This window comes from Hemiscyllium ocellatum, chromosome 1 (genome assembly GCF_020745735.1).
Source record: "Hemiscyllium ocellatum isolate sHemOce1 chromosome 1, sHemOce1.pat.X.cur, whole genome shotgun sequence".
Taxonomy (NCBI): domain Eukaryota; kingdom Metazoa; phylum Chordata; class Chondrichthyes; order Orectolobiformes; family Hemiscylliidae; genus Hemiscyllium; species Hemiscyllium ocellatum.
The window spans coordinates 146,416,734-146,439,510 of record NC_083401.1 but is presented as its reverse complement, the minus strand read 5'-3'; the positions used below and the strand labels follow the sequence as shown (position 1 = coordinate 146,439,510).

General features: G+C 41.9%; 1 protein-coding gene across 2 annotated transcripts in view; it reads right to left on the bottom strand.

Annotated features, from left to right (window-relative positions):
- lratb.1 (lecithin retinol acyltransferase b, tandem duplicate 1) overlaps positions 1–22,777 on the bottom strand; it is a 156,734-nt gene that overhangs the window by 5,156 nt on the left and 128,801 nt on the right. For both annotated transcript variants that reach the window (XM_060832622.1, XM_060832632.1), the window contains 2 exons: positions 7,833–7,916; positions 2,706–2,829 (listed from right to left, as the gene is read on the bottom strand). In XM_060832622.1, the coding sequence (XP_060688605.1) occupies positions 2,706–2,829; positions 7,833–7,916 (208 nt within the window). The remainder of the gene's footprint in view (positions 1–2,705; positions 2,830–7,832; positions 7,917–22,777) is intronic.

The following is a 22,777-nucleotide window of genomic DNA, read 5'->3' as shown; positions in this document are numbered from 1 at the left end:
AACAGCCTACAGATGTGGAGAAACATCATGTTTATATTCTGTGAAAACAAGTTTGTAATGACTGAATTTCAAGATGATTAACAAAGCACCCACAACCACTTGAAAAAAATAATCTGGTTCCAACGGGAAGTGAAGGATCGTCACACCACCGTAAAGGTAAACATTGAGTAATGTTCTAAAGAAAGTTCCGAATAAGGGAAACTGCACCCAAAATGGTAATGCTACTTTCTCTCCACAGGCGCTACCAGAGCTGCTGAGTTTTCCCAGCAATTTGGAAACACTAGCTTTCGGAGCACTGCTCCTTCATCAGTTGGATGTGGAGATTTTAATGAAAGAGCAAGATATTGCAATTAATTTCTGAATGGAGGAAAAAAAAATGAATTAGTGAACATTACCACGACAATAGAACACCCAGCATAGTTCTTTGTTGTCTAAAGCAGGTTTCTGTTCAGGGAGAAAATTATTCAAAATGCTTTTCATCTTGCTGAAGCTTGATAAAACTAAGTTGTTCTTTCGCCAAACATTTCAGACAGTGATAATAATCTAACTATAATTTGAGTGTAGTCTAATACATGCTTGAATTTCAGGCAAAAATCTGCAGGTTAATTGTTTATGATGAGTTGGAAAATATTTTTTACATTACCAAAAACATTGACAAAAATGTTTGTGGCCGATTGTTCGTTGTGTCAGAGTCTTGTGTATGCTGACTTAAGTTATAAAATGAAGAGGAGCTCTAATCCAAAAAAATCCACAAAATCTTCACTCTTAAGCTTGAATACAGCAGGTAAAGAATGTGATTCTTTTACCAGCTGTATTATTTCAAATCATTTCTATGGAATAGTATTCTGCATTTTCTTGATGTGATGAGGAAGTTTTCAGCGTGACAAATGCATGCAATTTGTTAAACTACTTTTCCAATAAATCCATGTAGGTCTTATAAAATATTGTTGAAGGTTTTAATAAAGTAGGTTGTTACGCACAAATCTTCGAGGAGAAAGTGAGGTCTGCAGATGCTGGAGATCAGAGCTGAAAATGTGTTGCTGGAATATTGTACTTAGTACAAATGTAACATTTGGCTTAAAAGCCAAGAAATTACATTTTCTGCTGGACTTATTGTTCAAAATCAGTTTGAGGGTGGAAGATGGCTGCAGTAGAAAGCCTTTCACCAAGGACATCAAGATTAGTCTGCACATTGTTACCTGGCATTTAGAACCATTCAGAATAGTTGATGTTAGGATGTCTGAGGTTCAGATCTGGAATCTTCAGTAGGAATCCAGCTTTAATTCAAGCTTGTTAAGCTATAGTTTTCCTTGTGAGGATAACAAATTTTGTGTCCATCACTTCTATGCCTTTTTCTCACCCACATAAATCTCTCTCTGCCAATCTTCTACAATGCTGGGAAAACAAAACTGTATTTATGATTATTTAAATATGAAAGGTATCAAAACTGAATCCATCCATTGCAAGACTTTCTTGTGCAATGTCTTTGTGCCTTTTGCAGCAGGTATGACACATAGCAACCCACGATCTAGGTTCACCCCGCCCACCCTCTCCTGAATTCTGAAGGTAGTTGTAATGCAGAAGTTTTTCTTTAGATCTAATATGATTGCTGCTCTGGCTGCGATCAGCACCAATCAAGAACTGAATTTATGTGACTGTAAACTTTTGTGAAGCTGATTGCTGCTAATTGTATCAAGTCTCAACTCCAATGATTTTTTTTTCCTTCTGCCATCAATATACAGATTATATCCCTGTCTGAAAGGCCAATATCAAGTTAAGAAGGTGGACTAGAGATTTGCAGAAGAAGAGTTTTAAAAAAATCTGTGCTGGGTGTTGCGTGTTGAGGAATGTGTTAGGGCTTCGCAGAGATCAAGTGTTAGAAGTTGCCTATTCAGAAACTTGTTTTCACCAATTTTGCCAAAGTTCACTGGATCAGGAAATCTGTCTAATTGCAATACTGCTACTCGGTGCCCAAGCTATGATGTGCTTAGGATGTTTGTTGTCCCAGTCAAACTGGTGTCCTTCTTTGTCTGTATGTAGGAACTAGTGACAGTGGGTCATCTCTTTTGGTGGCCAGTTGGTGTTCATGTATCCTGGTGGCAAGTTTCCTACAATGGACAAAGTAGCAGGAAACCAAAGTAGTAGGACACTACAGGACAGGCAAAACAAAGACACGCACAAGAATTCTTAGAGGAATGGCATTCTAACCAGAACTCCATCAGTAAACGCATCGATTTAGACCCTATCTACCTTCCCTTGAAAAAAAGAACTGGTGGCAACATTACCCACCTTAAGAAACTAAGACCTATAAATAGTGAGGCGGGATATACCACCAGCACTTCACCGGAGACTCTCACTGATGATGTTACCGAGTATGGTGACGAAACGTCTGAAAGCAAACCTTCAAGGTTAGCGAGGTAACTTACATGCTTACACCTACTATTGCTTCGTGTTACAATCTGAATCTGCTTTACAAATGGATCCCTGGCTACTTGGCAGCTGTGATACTGGGGGTATGCAGGAGCTATGGTATTCAGAGTCCATCTTATGAGGTCCTTTTATGATTACACTCAGTTTGACTGTTTCTCCAGGTTCCTTAATTGGTAAATTGAAGACTTTTCCAATAAACATTTTATTTTGCCTTCCATTAGATAATTTTCCATTACTAATTAGAGAAAGGACAATTGTAAAAACAAAGCATATACCTCGTTACCATCTTCCTGTCAGAATCTTCGCTCTGTATTAGGTGTTGGAAATAGTTTTCAACAGCCTTGGCAGTCACAGCTTTCCGCAGGTAAGGGTAATAGAGAGGGTGCCGAGCTATGACTCCTATTGTATGGTGAAGACAATGAAAGTCAATAAAAGGTAAACTTGCAGTTGATTATGGGTGGCAAGAAACAAATGCTTTCGGGTTACAGATCCACAAAACTGTCTTTTCAGAATACACATTCTGTCTAGCTGTTATTTTTGTCAATATTCAAAACTGCTTTATTTTCTCTTACATTTGTCTACAATAATTTTCCAAGAATTTCTACTTATGGATATTGTAAAGGGTCAGGAAAAGATAAATCACAAATTCAAAAGCACATTCACATGCTGGTGGACCATTGCTGGCTTTGGTTTCCAGTCCAACTCCTGATTTAGAACAGACACACAGACTGAGAACTCTAGCAAAAGTAAATGTAACCATTTTATGTATTTGAGAAGTCAGATAATTGATGAAGCTGGAAATTGTCTGTCATCTGATTGCAGGCATGAGCAAGATACATGTCTGTTGCCCAAAGTGTACAGTGTTCCAGAAAGAAATGAGAATCAGCAGTCTTATTGACGATGTTTAAAAAAAACAACAGTTTTTTTAATACTTATTAGGATGATATCTTAATCATAGGTAATGAAACAATATACTCTCTTAAATTCAAATTACTATGGTTATATGTAACTTGGTTAAAAATAAAGCATGGCTGAAAATGTGTTGCTGGTTAAAGCACAGCAGGTTAGGCAGCATCCAAGGAACAGGAAATTCGACGTTTCGGGCCAGAGCCCTTCATCAGGAAAATAAAGCATGATTCATCTTACTTTCCCTCACTGTATCTCCTTGCCTCAGCTCTAGTATCAAGGAATAGGACATGCTGCGTCATGTTACATTTTACAAATTCTCAGCTGAGCCATTTCATGGTTTGAAACTGATTTAAGGGGTGAACAGTATTAACAGTATTGAGCAAATGGAAAAGAGCCAATTGCCTAAGTAATAGAAAGTGCATAGGTGCTGAATTGATGAAAAATATAACATACTGATATTTTACACAAATGTACATTCTTGGGATAGCAGTGACACGAGCAAAATGTTAAAGGAGTGATGTATGAATCACCATAACAACATATGAAATAGAAATAGGAGTAGATGTTAGAGCCCCATAAACCTGTCCTGCAATTCAATAAAGTCAGGGTGTTCTTCGTTTGACAAATGTATTTGTTTTTTGAAGATGTAATTGTAAGGTTTTTAGATTAGACTCCCTACAGTGTGGAAACAGGTCCTTCGGCCCAACAAGTCCACACTGACCCTCTGTAGAGTAACTCAACCAGACCTACTTCCCTCTGACTAATGCACCTAACACTATGGGCAATTTAGAATGGCCAATTCACCTGACCTGCACATTTTTGGACTGTGGGAGGAAACCGGAGCACCCGGAGGAAACCTACACAGACACAGGGAGAATGTGCAAACTCCACACAGTCACCCAAGGCTGGAATCCAACCTGGGTCCCTGGTGATGTGAGGCAGCAGTGCTAACCACTGAGCCATCATGCTGCCCTATTGATAAGGAGAAGCCAGTAGATGTGATATCCTTGGGATTTCCAAAAGGTATTTTATAAAGTGCTATACAAAGATTATTATGCAAGATATAGGCCCATGGAATTGGGAGTAATATTAACATGGATGGTGTATTTGTTATCAGAGAGGAAGCAAAAAATAGGGCTAAACGGAACATTAACAAATTGGGAGGATGTTTTAATTGGAGTGCTGCAAGGATCAATGCTGGGGCACCTGCTATTTGCAATCTATGTCAATGTCTTAGAGCACAGACCCAGAGTAATGTACCGAGGCTTGTTGGTAATGCAAAGCTTAATGTGAATGCAATCTGTGAGGAGGCCATGATGAGGCAGATTAAGTGACTGTGCAAAAGATGACAGTACATTATGATAAAGTGTGAGGTGATTCACTTTGGTAACAAGAAAAGCAGAATATTTCTAAAAGGCGTGAAGGTTTGAAGTGTTACTGTTTAGATGGACTTGGGTGTACTCATACAAGTCAGTGTGCAGTTGGAAAAAATAATTGTGAAGACAAGTCGCATGTTCGCCTTGAATGAAATAGGATTGGAGAATGAGAATAAGAAAGTCTTGCTCAATTATGTAGAGCTTTACTGAGACCACTCTGGACTACTCTGCAGAGTTTTAGTCCCTATATTTGTCTTAGATACGGCAAACTGAAGATTCACAAGAATAGATCTTGGGATAAGAGACTGAATAATTTAGACTTAGACAAATGAGAGATGGTCTCATTGAACCATATATAGTTCTGAAGGAGCTTGACAGGGTAGATTCAGGAGGTTGTTTCCTTGGTTAGGGTTTCTAGTACATGAGGACACAGCCTCAGGGCAAAGGGACAATCATTTAAAATTTCTTTATTCATTATTCAATGCCACAATGTTGAGGATATTTAATTGTTGACCATATCTGAAACTAATTAAATGGAGTCATAATGTCTAATATTTAATGACAGAGCAGATTTGAACAATCATATGATGTATGCCTAATTATTTCACCCTCCCACCCTATGCTCCCCCCTCTAAAATCTATGAATCTTAATCATGAATTCTGTACGATTCGCCATCTTTTCAGTGAAGAAATCTTTCCTCACCTCATCCCAAATGCCAGCCTAAATTCTGAGATTATATCCACTAGAGTTAGGTTCTCCAACTAGGGAAAATAGCCTGTTAGGGTCTACCCTGTTAATTCTGTAAGAACTTTATTTAAATAATGAATTAAAAGTTCTGTTCCAAATACAAATTAGTAATTCTGTGCCTTGTCAATTTGAATTCCTTACACTGAACCACAAGTACATTCATGAAGAGAGATTCAGCATTACAAATTCATTCAGATTGCTGAGATGAAAGCCTGGTAAACTGCAAATTGAATTAATGATTGATGTGGAGTAATCAAGTTCAAAGTTATAAGGAATCAATTCAGACAACTGGAACCTCATGCTCTTGGGACAAAATGGCAGTCAAGCATTTTCTTTTCCTACATTCAAGAACCTTCACTGAACTTAGGGATACAATTGAAAGCAGTTGCTCGCTAGATTAATCTCAGTATGAATTGCTTTTGACTAAATTGTGAAAATAATCCTTCCTCCCAAAGAGACAGGAAATGTCACCTTTATTAAGAGTATGCCAGCAAAGTTAATGGGCAATGCTTCCCTCAGAGCGCAATCTGAGAACACACAGGCTGAAAAAATAGTCACGTCTCCTTTGTTCTTTTCGAACAGACGTTACTATTGAAAAACTAGATGTTTTGAAAATGCTGGAAATGCTCAGCAGATTGGGAAACAGCTTTGGAGGGAGAAACAAAGTTAACATTTAGTCAAAATGAGAGAAAGAAACAAAGCAGATTTTAAGCAAATGGGGGAAAGGAGAGGAATAGAAGACAAAAAGTGAAGGTTGGAGAAATTAAATAACAAAAGGGAGCTGATGGAAGGCAAGAGGTGGGGCGAGGTGGGATGAGGTAAAGCAAGTAAAGAAACAAAAGATAGGTCTGAAAAGTGGGAATGAGAATAACAGAATCTCACTGTCTTAAAAATGGTGACAGTGACTATGACCTGAAGTTGCTGAATGTATAGGGTGTCTGGACTCTGGACAACTGTTTAGAGCCTAAACAAAACACAAGGAATGTTTGCCAAGCTTTAATCAAATCAATGTAGGAGTTCAGAGTGGGAAAGGGGTGGAAAATTTAAGTGATGGGAATTAGAAGCTTGGGGTTAACCTTGTAGACTAAATGGAGGAATTCTACAAACGATCAACTAATCTGCATTGATTTCCGAGACTGCATTGTTTGCTCAATTGAATGAATTATTAGCAAATCAGCTGGAAAGAATGTTTGGGCTCTGAAGATTGGGAAGAGTGGCTGTAGAAAGATTAGTGATGCATTTCCTACTCTGTGCTGTGGAAAGGAGGGAGACTATTACAGTTGGGTGAAGACAGTAGCAGATCCTTGCAAAATGCTGAAAAGGGTCTTAAAATCTGCTCATTTGATTCATTTTTGTTTAGCTGGTATTTAATAGTTGGATTTAAACAGATGGAAAGGTTATATTTGAATTGCACTTCGGCACAGTGTCTCAGTGATTAGTACTGCTGCATCAACAATAGATTTGGGTTCAATTCCAGCCTCAAGTGACTGTCTGTGTGGAGTTTGCACATTCTTGCTGTGTCTGCGTGGGTTTCCTTCCACAGTCAAAAGTGGTGCAGGTTAGGTGGATAAGACACAGGAAATACAGGATGACAGTGATAGGGTATGGATGTGGGTGTGGGTGTGAGTGGATTGCTCTTTGGAGAGTCAGTGTGGACTTGATGGGTTGAATTGCCTGCTTTCAGATTGTAGGATTCTATAATTCTACAGTATTATACTACAAGAACATAATTGATTGTGAAACACTTTGGGACATCTAGAATGATTAACTGAACATAAACAACAGCATCATGATGGTGGCTGATGAATGTTTGCTACCAATAGTAGAACAAAGAAGTTGGTCTACTGTACTGTGATAAAGGTGGGGCGAGAGGAGGTGGGAGTGAGAACTGTCAAAGCTTGGGAACTTGTGCAGAACCCATGCATCAAAGAACGGAAGCCAGCATGTTGGAACTGAAACATAGATACACATGAAGTGAGGTTCAAGGAGGAGACATCCACTGCAAGTCTGCTGCACTCTACTTGTCAAATTAGAGATGCTACACGATATTTAACAAAATAAAGAAATCTAATAATTAGCCCGAGTCTACAAATTTACAGTTAGGTGGGGAGTGCACTTGGTAATTTAGACATAACTATCCATGAGCATTACCTCACTTGTCATGCTTACAGTTTGGTCTCAATAGTACAGGCATGGTTATCAGCAAAACATGATCACCAAGCCACAGTACTGATAATAAATTATATTTTATTTTTAAAGTGAAACTTACCAAATATAACTTCGAAAAGTGATTACTGAAGAATCTTTCTTACAATTATTCAGATAAAAACATAAGAACAGCTGGATTCAGTCATATAAACATTAGTTACCGATATTGACAGTGTTGCCTTTGTCACCACTTCTTGTGTAGGCTAGTTCTTCTAATCGATAACTGCAAGGGCCGGATGGTAAATCTAAAAGTTACAACAATTTAAAGCAAGTATCAAGAGTCAATGTGTAATGGAAAATTTTAATATTTAAAAAAAAATCCTATCCGATTTTTAAAATCTCAGCATGTTGTATAATGTACTCAAAATACCATACAAAAAGTATTAGGTTAACAGTAAGCAGACTTAAATTGTAGTCATGATCTTAGAGATTAACAGCTTTAAAGTTACTCAACATGAATCCAAAAGTTTCTTTCAGAAAAACAACAGGTCCCAAGATTACTTTAAAAGGAACTTGTTAGATTGCTAATCACTTTAAACTTGATGGATGAAGTTAATACACATAATTAAGAACATTAATTTGAAAGAAAGTCTGTTATTGAATAGGCTGGGGTTTGGTAGATTCGGACAGGAGAAGTGTCTACAATATTCACTTATATTTATCATGTACATATTACAAGGTAGTAATCCATGTTGGATTGGCTGAGGTCAATAAATATGAACTGCCTGCTACAGTGATGGTGAAGACATCGTCTGAAAATTTAGGTGCCCACAAGATGTCTGTACATGTTCAAAAACCTTATGATATGTTTTTGACATTAACTTAATGGACCATGATTGAGTAAAGGGAAAATGTGCAAGTGTGTAAAATATAAAGGTGGCTTTGTGCAAATTTGTGTGCATGTGAGATTCTTGTACAAGTAATTTTTAAAAGGCATTTTCTTCATTTTGGAGCAACCTCATTCTCTGAAGCTACAAAGAAAATCATACTTCAACATTAAAAAAAACTTAAAGTGAAAGAAAGAACCAAAGTTTGAGAAGTGCCAAGCATTATCCTCAGGAGACCTCGATGGGCGTTGTGACCATAGTCACTGTTATATCATCAAAAGCAGTAGCCAATTTGCACCATGCAGGGACCTATAAATAACCTTGGGATGGATGATCAAATTGTCATTTTTTTTGTCTTTAATGCTTGGCAGAAATACCAGAGAGCTGCTTACTCTTTTCTGAACCATGGCCTTGGGATCTTTTACATCCACCAGAATAAGAAATAAAGTTTTACCTAAAAAGTGATTAGATTAAATTAGATTAGATTAATCTTACAGTGTGGAAACAGGCCCTTCGGCCCAACAAGTCCACACCGACCCGCCGAAGCGCAACACTACAGGCAATTTAGCATGGCCAATTCACCTGGCCCGCACATCTTTGGACTGTGGGAGGAAACCGGAGCACCCGGAGGAAACCCACGCAGACACGGGGAGAATGTGCAAACTCCACACAGTCGGGAATTGAACTCGGGTCTCTGGCGCTGTGAGGCAGCAGTGCTAACCACTGTGCCACCGTGCCTCCCTCCAGTGTTGTACTTCAATGTTCATTACAGGTTAAAAGGTAAGTGCTGGGCTGCTGCTTGAACAATCAAGGCTGAATCCTTTCATATTCCAATATTTCATTATGGGAATATCCAATAATGTAGGAACGTCAAGGACCTGGTAAGTGCCAACAGCTTCTGCCTGCTGTCTCACATCGGTGGTATTTTACCAAGATCAGAGTCAGAGGTATCTGTTGGTGAGCACTTCACTGCTGCACCCTGACAGCTGGCCAAGTAGGAACCATCCCACTTCATAGATCAGGCTCAGCCTGAGGCAGGAGATGAGCCCATGGCGTCAGCAAACGGGACTTCACTAACACTCAGAAACAGACACAGGAACATCGGACAGTTTTGGCAGGGGCACTGGCTAATCTAACAAAGATTGCAGGGCTGCAACAATGTGGTTAGAACCTTCCTTCCTCAAGCATTCATAAGGTAACTCTCACCATGGGCAGGCTGATGGCTGGTATGCAGGTCGAGCAGCCTCAGTCTGCTGGATACATGCACAGAACTGTTTCTCATCGCTCTAGCTCACCATCAATGGCAAGGTCATAGGATGACAAGGAATCTTGCCCCACTCTATGTCCCCTTTCCTCATATGGTGAAAGGATGGTGCCAGTAGGGTAGGAACCATACATGTCCCCCAGAAGATTTCTCTTGGGATCATCCAGAGATGGCCAGGTCATACATCTTCACCATGCCTGCCATTTCTAAGCTCTGGGCAGGTCACACTCAGCACGTCAGGGCCTTCTAGAACAAAAAAACACCCCAGGGTGCAAGACCAAACTTCAAGGACATCTGGCTCCCTACATCCTAGTTGCTGAACTTGGCACTGTAGATGTAGTGGAAAGGAATAAAAAGATGATTTTTTTTTCTCTGTCAACACAAGTGACCTGTCAATGTTTTCACATCTGTAAACAGAACTACATTTTTCACCATCAGTGTAAGTAATAGTCTCTGACTAGCTGCAACTGCAGCATTGAAGGTACATAGTTCATCTATCCTTAGAGCTACACAATGTTCCATGATCCAAGGTGTGAAATGAGCAGCTCCTGTCTCCTGTGCAGGCAATGTGTACTGCATAGGTGACTGCTACTTTCCAGGTGGACAAATATTTCCATTGCATCACAGTATTACTGGGATTCATTCATGATCCTGTTTGATATGGTCAGGAGTACTTGATGCAAGCATTCAGACTGGTAGTAGTTTAATACCCAAGGTTCACAATGTATGTATGACACGCAGATGTACTTCAGCTTTAGCATACAGGTGTCTCCGTAATGGTGTACCTTTTGTAACATCTCACATTGCTTGAACTTGAAGCTCCTTCCCTCACAGAAAGAAACACGTACCCTGCCCACTATAGCTGTGTTCACAGACATTTCATTTTAATTTCCAATAGGATCAGTACACTGAGTTTGTAAACTCCCAAATATAAACATTCGCTTCTTAGTAGCCCTCCCCTTCAACTCCACAGACTTTGCATTTGCCCAGGTCCTGTACTAATCCATCTATGTCTTCAACTGCCTACTTTACCATTGCCTCACATTCCCTTGGCCCAAGCTGTATCAGGAACTATGCAAACTCTGCTAGTGCGAACTATCCTGTTGTCTGGATTGTGAGTCCATTGTCATATCCTCTGTGGTACTATATCTGATCTAAACAGAAGATGGAACACAATTTAATTTTATGTAGACTGCTGATAACATTTATGTTCTCTCTCCTTCAGTGAAGCAGACTTTCATTCTTTCTGTAATGCTTACAAGAAAAATATGACTCACTGGCAATCAGATGTTATGCACAAGTAGAAAAAAGATTATAAGACACAATGTACTGAGTTACAATACACTTTGTTATTGCTCCATTTGGAAATAATTTCAAAGTTCAGTCCATTAGTACATGATGACTTGTCTGCAAAAACTTTCAAATTAAGAGTGCTTTCTTGGAGCATATCTAAATATACCATTGAGTTGTGCAACATATATGCCCCTGCCCTAAGGTGAAGATTCCAGTATTACTAGTAACCTTTTCCAGAATGAAGCAATCTGGTTTGGGACAGATGGCAAAGGTTACTGAGCTAACCTTAATTTATCTTCTAAAGATAAAACTAAGTCTGTTGTTAATTATTACTGCATGTTTATAAGTTCACTTCCTAACTCTTTTTGAACTTGTTTGCTAATGTACTACTCATCTTACAATTAAGGAAAAAATTGTCATTCCAAAAAATGTCATTTTTATAGGGTCCTGAAAATTTTGAATTTTTAACAATTTTGCAACTGGTTAGTTGTGAAATCTTAGTGCTGAAAAGAACAGAACTCATCTCCTTAACAGCATTTATCAAGTAAATCTGCACACTTGGGAAATGGCCTATTCTAACTTTGATAATTTGAAATACTGGATTTGATCTCCAAATGATTCAGGGCAGCACAGCGGCTCACTGGTCAGCACGGCTGCCTCACAGTGCCCAGGGACCCACGTTTGATTACAGCCTTGGGTGACTATCTATGTGGAGTTTGCACATTCTCCCTGCGTTTCCTCTAGGTGCTCCAGTTTCCTTCCGCAGTTCAAAGGTGTGTGGGATTGGTGGATTGGCAATTTGGTGATTGGTAAATTTCCCATAGTGTCCAGGGATGTACAGGCTAGGTCGGTTAGCCATGAGAAATATGGGGTTAACGGGTGGAGTGGGATGGTAGGTATGGGCGGGATGCGCTTCAGCGGGTTGGTATGGACTCAATGGGTCAAATAGCCTATTTCTACACTGAAGGGATTCTATTTTATTCTATTAAAATTGTAAATATTCACCTGACAGATTAACCAGTACAGTACATGTTTTCCATTTTGATACTAACCAGGTTACCATCCAAGTGTAGAAAGTTTAATTTAACTTCCTGTACTTAGAATCATTGAAATCCTACAGTGTGGAAAGAAGCCATTCAGGCCATCAAGATGGGCGGCACGGTGGCACAGCAGTTAGCACTGCTGCCTCACAGCGCCAGAAACCCGGGTTCAATTCCTGTCCCAGGCGACTGACTGTGTGGAGTTTGCACATTCTCCCCATGTCTCCCCATGAATTAGCCATGCTAAATTGCCCGTAGTGTTAGGTGAAGGGGTAAATGTAGGGGAATGGGTCAGGTTGGGTTGCACCAACCAACCAAGAGCATCCCACTTACACTCAGCCCACACCACATCCCATAACCGGCACATCCTTGGATACTACGGGCAATTTAGCTTGGAAAATCCACCTAACCTGCATATCTTTGGACAGTGGGAGGAAACCCACGCAGACACAGGGTGAGCGTGCAAACTCCACACAAACAGTCGCCCAAGGGTGGAACTGGACCTGTGAGGCAGCAGTGCTAACCACTGAGCCAGTCCTTAACTCTTGAAAATTTGTGATCATTCTGGAAAAGCTCCAATGCACCTCCATCATGGTCAACATATATCTTTCCTGAGGTGTTAGTCCAAAGCTGAACACAGTACACCAATTGTGATCAAGGCCTCTATGTAATTGAAATATACTTTTTTAAGACCAAGTCCTATGACACCTCGAGTATTACATCTCAGCTTTCTTTCAAAGAAGGTCAATATGACATCAGCATTTTGAATGCTCTTTCTATCACCTGTCAGTGTTAAATGATCTGTGTACTTGAATGCTTAATTTCTTTGTTCCTTTATGTTTCCAAATTTGTTTAAAAAAAGTTTTCTTCAAGGTCCATACCCCAACACTTGAGCATGTTAAATCTCTTTTGCTATTATTTTGTCCATTTTCTTATTTAGTTTCCTTTCCTGTTCCAATTACCACAATTTATTCAAATTGAATAAACAGTGGCATAATCCTTCATTCTATACAAAAACATATCTGGGGACTTTCATCAGTCACATCCCTCCATCTACAGGAACTGTTTCTTTCCTGCTTCTCCCCAATAATCCGGCACCTACCTCCCAACTAATTATCCAGTCATGTCACACGGTGATCAATTTCATGAGGTATTGATTTTGTCAACGTCTTGTGCACTCACTTGTTAAATCCTCCTGAATGCCCATTTTGATGCCAGACAAAAAGTACACTGTTGATCTACCATGTTAGCCTCCTCAAAACAAAAGTTAATCAGACATGAACCCAAGGTCCCGGATGAGGCCCTCCCTATGGGTACCGAACTTAGCTATCAGTCTCTGCTCAGCCACTTTTTGCTGCTGCCTGTCCCAAAGTCCGCCTTGGAGGATGGTCACCCGAAGGTCTGAGGTCAAATGTCCTGGACCACTGAAGTGTTCCCCAACTGGGAGGGAACACTCCAATCTGTTGATTGTTGTGCGGTGGCACGTCTTGCAGCGCCTACCATGACAGGATTGTACGGAGTTGTCCTGAGAGCTGGGCAGCTTGCTACAAACAATGATTTGTTTGAAGTTTGGCGGTTGTTTAAAGGCAAGAAGTGGAGATGTCAGAAAGGTCTTGGCGAGGTGCTCATCCTCGTCGATAACATGTTGCAGGTCACAAAGAACATGGCATAATTTTTCAGCTCCTGGGAAGTACTGAACGACAAAGTGTACCCTGTCGGTTGCAGCACGTGTCTGTCTGTCTCCTGAGGAGGTCATTACGGTTCCTTGCTGTGGCACGTCGGAACTGTCCTCCACTAACATCTGATGAAGGAGCGGCGCTCCGAAAGCTAGTGTGCTTCCAATTAAACCTGTTGGACTGTAACCTGGTGTTGTGTGATTTTTAACTTTGTACACCCCAGTCCGACACCGGCATCTCCAAATCAATTTAAGATAGTCAGTAGAGCTTATAACATGGTTTATTTAAACTTACACACGTATATTTTAGGCAGACTCTGACTCTCTGAAAACAAAGGAATATGTTTAAGCCTTGCACCATTTCTGAAATGCACTGAAGCTTTAGAAGCCTACAGTTTTCCTTTGCTTTCTCAATGGCAACCCCTCAGCAATCAAGAGATGAAATTCCAACCAATCAGTACCCGTTCCTCCTGTAGTAAAATCTGTTGCAGTTGTTTGAAATTTGGCTGTTTTTATCCTGATGAGCACAAAATGCAAGTTTGGCAACCTGTTCCTTTTCACCAATACATCTCTTTTCAGCAATATTCATGTTCTGTACTACCAAGGGACCGATACCTTATAGTTAGGCTCACCTCCAATAGAAAACATGATCTTTGTTCAAAGCCTTCATAATTTTTAAAACCTTCATTAAACCTTCTCTCAGCCTTCTTTTTTCAAATGACCGATAACCCTTTCCTGATGTGCATACTCATGAATTTATACTATCATCATTGTAAACGTTCTTTGTACTTTCTCCCACACCTTGATATTTTATAATATAATGACTAGAACCGCAAGTAGTACTGAATGTGCAATTGTCCCAGGATTTGATATAGGTTTAGCATAACATCACTTGTGTTCAATTCTACCCCTCTAGAAATATAAACTAGTGTTTGGTTCCCTTTTATGACCATGCCAATCACTGTCACAATCTTTCATTACTGTGTATTTGTGCTCTGAGACCCCCTTATTCCTCTACATGCATCCTCCATGTGACCTCCCTATTCGTCCTACCAAAATGTACACGTTTATCTGCTTTGAATTTCATTTGGCAATTATTTGCTGACAATTCCACCCTCAGGCAATTGTCCGTGTGGAGTTTGCATGTTCTCCCTGTGTCTACATGGGTTTCCTTCGGGTGCTGTGGTTTCCTCTCACATTTCACAGATGTGCAGGTTAGTTGGATTGGCAATGCTAAATTGCCCAGATTGTCCAGGGATGTGTAGGTTAGGTGAATTAGCCATGGGAATTGCTGGGTTATGGGGACAGAGACGGGTGGGATTCTTTTTGGAGGATTGGTGTGGATTCGATCAGCCGAATGGCCAGCTGCTACACTGTAGAGGGTTCTATGATTCTATGACACAGTAAGTTTATCACTGTCCTCCTGTTAAGGGGTTGCAGACCTTCTCAGAATTGGCAATCCTCCCATCTTGATATCATTTATGAATTTAGAAATTGCACTTTAGATTCCAAAGTCTAAATTGTTAATGCAAATTGTGAATAGCAGTGATCCTTGCAGGAAACAACTTTCTTCCTTTTATCACTCTGTTTTCTATATGTACAATTACCAAATTGAAGTAACTCTGCAAATTACTCATTTAACTCTCAGCACAAAGGGTACATTGTAGTTTTGAAACCCTAAAACAGGAAGAATACAGTTGGCAAGGTGTATTTTTTTTAAAGTCTTATGTGCAAGAGGTTATTAGTGCTGGTGAACTGAACCCACTCTCCTTTCAAATTAGGTAAAGAATCATGGAGTCACTGTACAGAAATCAGCTACTCAGGCGACCAAGTCCATGCCAGAATACTTTTTATACCGAGAGCGCTAAGGAGAAACCAGTAGGTTCTATCCATTTGTAGAATGCATTTGAAAAAGTGCCCCACAAGAAGCTAATACACAAAATTAGGGCCCATGGATTGGAGGTAATGTGCCAGCATGAACTGAGATTGATTCATGGTCAGAGCATAAACAGTTGGAATAAACAGGATACTGTTAGTTTTACAAGCTATATTTAGGAGGACTCAGTGATTTAAAATTGATATTAATAACTTAAATGATCAAACTGAGTATTATCTAAATTTATCCAAGTTTGCAGATGAGACAAAGTTTTATGGGAAAGTAAGAGAAGGATGGAAAGAGGCCGCAGAGGGATAGAAATAGGTTGGGTATGTTGGCAAGAATGTTGCACTCATTGAGACAGTGTGATGTTATCCACATTGGTTTAAAAAAAAGAAATATTGAAGGACTTCAAAATGTGTGCCCTTGCACATGAATCACAGACAATTAACATTCAAGATCAGCCAGCAATTAGTTTTTCTTGCAAAAGGATTACACTAAATAAATCTTACTACAATCATAGAGGCCACTAGTGAGGTAACAGCTGGAGTACTGTGGGCAATTTGAGTCCCGGGAGAGAGTGCAATCAAAGTTCACTAGACTGGTTCCTGGGACGAGGGGAATTACCAGTATAGAGCGGTTGAGTGGACCAAGCACATACTTCCGAGAATTTAGAAGAATGAGAGCCAATGAAACATGAAAAGTTGTTAAGAGGTTCGATGGGGTATAGCAAGCACTGAGAGAATACTCGCTGATCTAAATCACGATCAGTGAATATGGAGTTGGCCACTTAGGAATTCTTTGAACTTGCAATTCCACAGATTGTGATACTCAGCTGTTGACTAAATTCAAGGCAGCGGTCAATAGATTTATGGATATTTAGGGCAATAGGGTTGTGGGATTGTGCAGAAAGATGGCGTTGAGGTAGGAGAACAGCCATGGTCTTACTCAATAATAGTGCAGGTTCAGCGAACGTAATGACCAGTTCCTATATCTAATGTTCACACGCATTATCTTGCTTGTTACCTCCCTCCTACTGCTGTCCATATCTGGTAACATTACTTCTTCAAAAAAAAAAGCCATCACATACATTTTTTTAAACAAATTTGTAAACTCTTCTTTAAATTATGGTTTGTGACCACTAAATCCACATTATAATTATCCTTTGTGTAAGGGGGTGGGGGGGCCTTACCTTGAACTTGCACACTCTTTCTCCTCTCTTGTTATTTACTACCCTGAGGAACCCCTGCTGAGATCTCCTGGCACTGAGGTGACTAACTTTCAACAACCCCAACCATTGAGGTATGATTCCAATCAGTGGAGAGTTTTCCCCCTCATTCCATTGGCTAGTTTTACGAGGGCTCCCTCATTCTACACTTGGCCAAATGTGACCTTGAGGTCTAATTAAAGTTCCAATACTAGCTTGCTATGACAGTTGCTTGCAATCAACTATCGTTATATTTAGATTAAGTGGGCCTGAAAATAACAAACTAGTGCTTCAAGAGGACTGAGAGCAAGAGTTAAAGGGGACCAGTGCATATATTTAAAATAGAAACTATGGGCACTATGGATTATGAAGTCCATAAATGACCATTATAGAAATCAATAAACAAAAGATCTGCAGTCAAAAAAAAGACACGAGGAGGAAGGCATAATTAAAAAAAAAACAGATCTGCAAGGAATTACTATTAAAACAGTATTACTTAGGGAAGAGATTATATGAGGAGCAATATAAAAATGTAAACAGTAGAAGTTATAGTCATAAAATAAAGATATAAACAGATTATTTAAAAAAAACGATAAACCTTGGGACTAAAAGTAAACAGTAAGAGTTGAACTCAAACAATTGGAGAATCCATGCAGTTGCTATTCTTTCTTAATGTTTCACTCTGGTCATCTTCTGGAATTACCCAATTTCACTATGTGGTTGTCTGTTCCATTGTCCTGTTTTTGAGTGGTACATGTAACTCCCCAGCAAATTATTTGCTCTTCCAATGTCAACTATAGTTACCTTTGTCCTCTCTCCCTGCATTCAGTTAATGCTCAGCTGTGGCTATGACACTCACCACTGTTATGCAGCACAACCCTCCCCTCCACGCCCAAATATCACAGCGTCACCCTCAATCCCCTCTGGTTCTAGCTGGCAGGGGGTTCCAGGTGGTAGTCAGTAGACTTATTTTGACGTTTTGGTTATGTAAATAGGTGGGTGGGGATCGACTTGTTTCTTTTGTGCTTGTTGGCAGTAGCCCTGCTGCATTTTCAAGAAGTATAGGATTGCTTTGATTTTCATAGAATTAACTTCACTGCCCTTAATGGAAAGGAAATCAGGTGAACAGCTAATCCAACATAGCTAATTTTCTGCCTTCAGTGCAAAGTTACTCCCCACCTCCCCTGGCTTATCTTAACACTGGTTCTGGAAGAGCAACCTCAACCCCATAGGCTTTGACATACCAGTGTTTCAGGGAGGCAATTTGTTTAGTGTCAAACATTCAGGTAGTTTTGTGTCAAGTTCTTAAGCTCACTAAACTCTTTTCCAAATTTCAGCCAAGGTTCCCTTGATTACACCATAAGATTATTCAGTGAGTAGTTGAGCTTTCTAGATCAAAGTGGGTCAATTTATATCAAAAACAAGCACCTAACTAGTTACTATTCCGGCTGCATTTTGGCAAGTGCCCAGAGACTCCGCAACCTGTGGTATTGTATTTTCAGCGCAGGACTCCTGACAGGTATGGCACATTGTTAACTCAACTCTAGATGGCTCTCTGATGGAGGTAAGCACATTAAATCAATTACCCTTATTATACTTGAACAGAAGGTCCTGGAGGGACTGGAAATAAGGGGGGAAAAAACAACTGGTAACACTCTGGAGAGGAGAAAATTAAGAAAAAGAATGATCCCAATTATTGTCCTTTAAGAGAACTGGACAAAATTTAGCTCAGCTTCTACAATTGTGGCATTCACATGGTACAATAATTGATGAGTAGCCAATTTCTACCAATTTATTTATAACAGAATGAGAAATTAAATGAGGAATACTTCAATGGCAAAGACAACTTTGGGAACTATAGATACCAGTCAGCTAGTTCCTCCCAAGAATTTACCATGGACTAAATCTCAAATAGCTCAAATCTTAGATCCCAAGATTTTATTTTCTGAAAGGAATTGATCTAACTTGTAAATGAATGAATTGATATGATATACTTTCACTGTCCCCCTCGGAAATCTATTGCTGGAAGGATCGGAGCATTTTGAAGCCCAACAATGGCGAATTGAAGAGAAATTTAAAGGAGTTTATAAAACATGCCACAATCTAAAATAATACTATACCACTAGACATTCCACATGACAACAAATACCCCAAATACATAAAGTCTGTAGATCCTGACAGGCTTCATTAGTCATCTTTGGATGGAATACAATCATCATTGCACGTGAGGGATAGCCAACAGGGAGTTCACAGCACAGATTGATTACTCACTCAGAAATACTGGGCAGAATTTTATAGGGATCTGAGAGATGTGACTATACAAAATGTGGGGCAGAACTTCCGCAAGGACCACTCCCTTCGTGACTCCCTTGTCAGATCCACACCCCCCACCAACCCAACCTCCACCCCCGGCACCTTCCCCTGCAACCGCAGGAAATGTAAAACTTGCGCCCACACCTCCACACTCACTTCCCTCCAAGGCCCCAAGGGATCCTTCCATATCCGCCACAAGTTCACCTGTACCTCCACACACATCATCTATTGCATCCGCTGCACCCGATGTGGCCTCCTCTATATTGGTGAGACAGGCCGCTTACTTGCGGAACGCTTCAGAGAACACCTCTGGGCCGCCCGAACCAACCAACCCAATCACCCCGTGGCTCAACACTTTAACTCCCCCTCCCACTCCACCGAGGACATGCAGGTCCTTGGACTCCTCCACCGGCAGAACACAACTACACGACGGCTGGAGGAGGAGCGCCTCATCTTCCGCCTGGGAACCCTCCAACCACAAGGTATGAATTCAGATTTCTCCAGCTTCCTCATTTCCCCTCCCCCCACCTTGTCTCAGTCGGTTCCCTCAACTCAGCACCGCCCTCCTAACCTGCAATCCTCTTCCTGACCTCTCCGCCCCCACCCCACTCCGGCCTATCACCCTCACCTTCACCTCCTTCCACCTATCCCACCTCCATCGCCCCTCCCGCTAGTCCCTCCTCCCTACCTTTTATCTCAGCCTGCTTGGCTCTCTCTCTTATTCCTGATGAAGGGCTTATGCTCGAAACGTCGAATTCTCTATTCCTGAGATGCTGCCTAACCTGCTGTGCTTTGACCAGCAACACATTTGCAACGGATGTGGCAATACCTATTGAGATGACGATCATTTCACTCTTTCTCAGTGCTTTTCACAAGCAGCATGGAGAATACCAATTGACAGTGATTAACACTTAGAATCACAGAAGCCCTACAAAGTGGAAGCAAGTCATTCAGCCCATCGAGTTCACACTGATCTTCTGAAGAGCATCCCATGCAAACCTATCCCTTATGCTCGAAACGTCGAATTCTCTATTCCTGAGATGCTGCCTGGCCTGCTGTGCTTTGACCAGCAACACATTTGCAGCTGTGATCTCCAGCATCTGCAGACCTCATTTTTTACTATCCCTTATCCTATCCTAATAACCTTCCATTTCCCATGGCTAATCCATCTAGCCTGCACATCCCTCCTGAACACTATGAGTAATTTAGAATGGCCAATTCACCGAACCCTGCACATCTTTGGATTGTGGGAGTAAACCAAAACACCCAGAGGAAACCCATGCAGATACAGGGAGAATTTTCAATCGCCACACAGACAGCCACCCAAGGATGGAATTGAACCGGGTCCCTGGCACTGTGAGATAGCAGCGCTAACCACTGAGCCACCGTGCCACCCTAAACACAGGACCTCTCGCATGTCTATAACATACAAATCCCTAAACGAGAATCATACCCCTAGATACCTTAACCCACTTGTTAAAAACCTTCCCAAAAGCAAAGAGGGGTAGGCAATAAATATTTGCTTGCCAGTGATGCTCATTTCCTATGAATGAATAAAAAAAGACTCCCACCTTACCAAACAAGCTAGCATTAGGAAAATGTGACAATGAAACTAAAGCACACGATGGATTCAGCTTGCTGTTGGCTCTGAATGACCAATATCTCTCAGCATGTGTCATGGGCATCATGCATCTTATGTCCATAAATATTGGCATCTGGCATTCCACACTGTAAGAACCCTCATGGGCCATTTCTCATTCACTTAGAGTACACTTCTGCACTTCAATGCTACAACTTGGATTGCACTGGCAACTTTCATTGTAATGCTGCTGCAAGGACACTGTGCATTCAGGGACATTCATCCAGTTCACAGACTGGACCAGGTCGCATCTTCAGTCTTTTCACTCAATCACTTGCTCTGACCCTACCTGGACGTGTACAGCATCCTGCCTTGTCTTATGTGCTTTACTCCTCAGCCTGAGATGCAGGCTCACATTCCTGCTGTGCCATTTAATGCAGAATTAAAGCCTGGCATAAAGTAAAGATCCTTGCCACAGTTATCACAATGTCTCTATAAAGATGAGAGTAAACCTTTGCTTAGGGGCTGAAAATGTGTTGCTGGTTAAAGCACAGCAGGTTAAGCAGCATCTCAGGAATAGGGAATTCGACGTTTCAAGCATAAGCCCTTCATCAGGAATGAGAGAGAGTAGCCAAGCAGGCTAAGATAAAAGGTAGGGAGGAGAGACTTGGGGGAGGGGCGATGGAGGTGGGATAGGTGGAAGGAGGTCAAGGTGAGGGTGATAGGCCGGAGTGGGGTGGGGGCGGAGAGGTCAGTAAGGAGATTGCAGGTTAGGAGGGCGGTGCTGAGTTGAGGGAACCGACTGAGACAAGGTGGGGGGAGGGGAAATGAGGAAACTGGAGAAATCTGAATTCATATCTTGTGGTTGGAGGGTTCCCAGGCGGAAGATGAGGCGCTCCTCCTCCAGCCGTCGTGTTGTTATGTTCTGCCGGTGGAGGAGTCCAAGGACCTGCATGTCCTCGGTGGAGTGGGAGGGAGAGTTAAAGTGTTGAGCCACGGGGTGGTTGGGTTGGTTGGTCCGGGCGGCCCAGAGGTGTTCTCTGAAGCGTTCCGCAAGTAAGCGGCCTGTCTCCCCAATATAGAGGAGGCCACATCGGGTGCAGCGGATGCAATAGATGATGTGTGTGGAGGTACAGGTGAACTTGTGGCGGATATGGAAGGATCCCTTGGGGCCTTGGAGGGAAGTGAGTGTGGAGGTGTGGGCGCAAGTTTTACATTTCCTGCGGTTGCAGGGGAAGGTGCCGGGGGTGGAGGTTGGGTTGGTGGGGGGTGTGGATCTGACGAGGGAGTCATGAAGGGAGTGGTCCTTGCGGAACGCTGATAGGGGAGGGGAGGGAAATATATCCTTGGTGGTGGGGTCCGTTTGGAGGTGGCGGAAATGGCGGCGGATGATACGTTGTATGCGGAGGTTGGTGGGGTGGTAGGTGAGAACCAGTGGGGTTCTGTCTTGGTGGCGGGCCCAACAACTGCCCCGGTGACCACCGCACAAACAACCGCTTCCACGATCGCCGACGGACCCGCGACCCACGCGGCTACCGGGAATGACCACCATTCCTCCGTCGCCGCAACCATTTCCGCCCCTCCGGTTGCCGTCGGCGCAGCCACTTCCGCCCCCACTGACATCACCAACCTGCAGGAGCACAAATCCTCAGGTTTCCCCGCCCCCACGCCGTCTTTCGTCACTATACGTAACCCCGCCCCCACGCAAACCTTCGTCACCACGCATAACCCCGCCCCCACGCCGTCTTTCGTCACTTCACGTAACCCCGCCCCCACGCAAACCTTCATCACCACACATAACCCCGCCCCCACACCGACTTTCGCCACCACACGTAACCCCGCCCCCACGCTTATTTCCGTCACGACGCATGACCCTGCCCCCACGCTTGACTCCGCCCACATCGAGCAACGTCACCACGTCTAACTCCGCCCCTACTTGGATCTCTGTCCCCGCCCCTAACCCCGCCCCCACCCCCAGCTCCAGTCCAACACCAGGTCCTAGCTCCCAGCCTTGCCGGATTTTCACCATCCC